The 3,146-nt window shown below is 44.2% G+C and overlaps 1 protein-coding gene across 1 annotated transcript; it reads left to right on the forward strand.

The window, feature by feature from the left end:
• Positions 1–259: 259 nt before the first annotated feature.
• On the forward strand, positions 260–2,943 carry LOC114818799 (serine/threonine-protein kinase PAK 1; the record flags this gene model as incomplete). The annotated part of the gene is made up of 3 exons (XM_029086191.1): positions 260–377; positions 830–929; positions 2,747–2,943. Coding segments are annotated over 3 exons (415 nt in total), but the record flags the coding sequence as incomplete, so codon positions are not given.
• Between the last annotated feature and the right edge of the window lie 203 nt (positions 2,944–3,146).

Consider the following 3,146-nt stretch of genomic DNA (forward strand, 5'->3'; position numbering starts at 1 on the left):
AACTCACAACATTCTATGATTCTCTGATTCTTTCTCTTTGACTTTCTACACTCACCCTTCTCTCTGCTCATTCAGGTTGTGATCAGACCCTTCCATGTACAGAAAGTATCACGAGTACCTGGTGTCCCACTACTGTTAAATAAGCTGCTCAAGCCTCGTGGTTTCTCTGCACATCTAAGACAGCTTTAAAACCCCGGATGCATTCTGGCTAGGGAAACGGTGATGTGCTCATTTTAACATCTGATTTTTCGCTCTTCAGTTATCTGGTAGGAGAAGAGCTCTGGGTGGTCATGGAGTACTTGGCAGGAGGCTCCCTAACAGATGTTGTGACAGAGACCTGCATGGACGAAGGACAAATCGCAGCTGTGTGCCGAGAGGTAAAGCAGCACTCGTGCTTGGAGGGAGCTGCAGTTGGGAAGGGGATGTGGGCTTTCCACAGCCTATGACTGGCTCTACAGGAACATCTGCCTCCAGCTTCTGTAATGCTACAGGGTGGATTTCATCTGGGATGTCGCAGCATACAATCCTAAAGCAAACCTATTATGTTTTACCCTAGAAGGAGGACTGGAATGCAAAAAGGGGTTGGAATCCCCTTGGTTATGCATGTTCTCCAGGTCTTATGGGACTAACTTGTCCTCCTAGGACCTGCTGATCCCAATGGGGTATCTCTGTAGCCCTGCACGTACTGAATGTATGAAAGACTACAAGACACTAAGCCCTTGCTACTCAAAGTGCACGTTGTTGGAGTCCATTAGTTGACTATTTGTGACTGGTGAATGATTTCATGCACAATAAGAATATCTCAATTATTATTATTTATTTTTTTCAGTGTCTCCAAGCTCTGGAATTCCTCCATTCAAACCAAGTTATTCACAGAGACATCAAGAGTGACAACATCCTGCTGGGAATGGATGGCTCTGTCAAACTAAGTATGCCAGGAACATTGCTGGTGATGACTTGAGTTATCAACCCAGGCTTGTTATCTGCTCTGGGTCAGGCCTATGAGGGACATGAGTGTTTGAGATGCTTGATGCTGTGGTGATGAAGGGGCTGTAGAAATGCTCCTGTAGGTATTTTTTGTGGCATTGGTTTTAATGGAGATGGACGAGCATGAATCCTTGTGAGCTGATACCAGACTTGAAGTGAGGTTTGGGGTTTGTTTAGCTTTGAGCCATCTGTTTTTGTGGACTAAAAGAACAGTATTTCAATGCTACTCCAGTCTAGAAAGCTGGGTTTGAAGGTGTAGGGCCAGAATTCTTCATTTGTGAGCCATCTTGTTCAGTCTGGAGAATACTGCAGGTAGTTGGGGGGCAGGGGGAATAGAGGGAAAATTGAAAACTGGGTAACTAGAAAACATTTAATCTTACCACACCAACCCAGACTGGACTCTAAATGTTGTTTCCTCATTGTGTTACCACCAGTGATGAATACCTTGAGACTGTTCTGCCCCTCGGGTGCTCAGGTAGCTGTTGTGATTGTCGTTGCCCATGCAGAGCTGAGTCTGGGAACCAGTGAATGATTATCTTCCACCTATAGCTTTAACAGAATTGTGCTCCTTTTCTCTTCCTCTCAGTTCTGTTGGCCAGCACCCAACAAGCATAAATAAATCTATTTTTATGGGCAGTGACAGCAGATATGACTCAAAATTCACACAGTGCAGATATGCTGAGTAAGAAGGTGGGTTTTTTTGGTTGGGGTTTTTTTTTTTTTTTGCACATAATTGCTTTTTAGTCTAAAGCTGTACTTTGGTACAGTCAGATCTCTGGAGTGTTGGCCATGAATAGCTGATCAGGGCCAAAGTGCTCTGTTCTTCTAGAATAACTTCTTTGAGCACAGTGTGCAGGTACCGGGCTGTAGTTTAAACTTAGAGAAGTCCCTGTGGATCTGTAACCTTCTGGACCTGAGCTGCTTATTGGCTCTGCTGGAAATTTGCTCTGTTTATGAACCATATGTACCTTTTCTGGTTGTTACCCTTGATGAAAACTCAGCTAGGGATCAGTTTAATTTTCATCATTCTGCCTAAAATTAAACTCGTGGTGCCATAGGGGGTCAGGATGGGCAGGGCATCTTGCTGTGTTGATTCTGCTGGGCTCACAAGAATAAAATCAGTCTTCTTTTGATAAGACAAATACAAATAAGACATAGGACCCAGCAATCTTTATATGAAAGCTTTCCATCTTCTGTCTATTCAAAGAAAATAATCAGTATAAATTCAGGTACTTTAAATTTATTCTGAACACTGTTTGCTCTGTAAAGCAAATCCTGTTTGAGGGATGATATATCTACTGGGGAAGTAACATCTCTGGGACTGAAAATATCACCAGACAATACAATGTGTGGGTTGGGGATTTTATCTGGATCAGTCTGTGCATTAATATCTATTTTCACATACTGTGGAGCAGTTTTTAGACCATTATTACATCGTATATTACAGCTGCATAATGCTGCAAACACAGTCAAGTGTCTCAACATCCATATATGGGTTTTTTTTAACTGATCCCCATCGTTCACAGAGACAAGTCAACAGCTCTGTAATCCTCATGGCCTTGGTGAGTCAGAATTGGAAACTTACCTCTCAACGCTGTCTTCTGTGTTAGCCACAAAACCACCCCTCCTTTCACAGTTGCAGCAGCAGCCCAGCGGGGTAACTGGTACTACAGCTCTGGCATCAGGAAACATTGGGGTTTCTGGAGAAATTTGCTGATTTCTAAGTCTGTTTCTCTCTCCTTCCTCTTTAATTTTTCAGCTGACTTCGGCTTCTGTGCCCAAATCACTCCTGAGCAGAGCAAACGCAGCACCATGGTGGGGACCCCATACTGGATGGCACCTGAAGTGGTGACACGGAAAGCGTATGGACCCAAAGTGGATATCTGGTCCCTGGGGATAATGGCCATCGAGATGATCGAAGGAGAGCCCCCCTACCTCAATGAGAACCCCCTAAGAGTGAGTATCTTTTGCCTTCAGGACTGTGCTGTTGGTGAAACTGGGCTGTAAAGGAGGCAGGTGAATCCTTCAGTGTGGTTTCACCACCTGCAGCCCCATATCTTCTTAGATGTCACAGAATCCCAGAGTTGCCTCGATTGGAAAAGGCCTTTAAGATCATTGAGTCCCATCGTTAACTTCACACTGACAAGTCCCCGACTAAC

This window comes from Antrostomus carolinensis, unplaced genomic scaffold, assembly GCF_000700745.2.
Source record: "Antrostomus carolinensis isolate BGI_N321 unplaced genomic scaffold, ASM70074v2 scaffold52987, whole genome shotgun sequence".
Taxonomy (NCBI): Eukaryota; Metazoa; Chordata; class Aves; order Caprimulgiformes; family Caprimulgidae; genus Antrostomus; species Antrostomus carolinensis.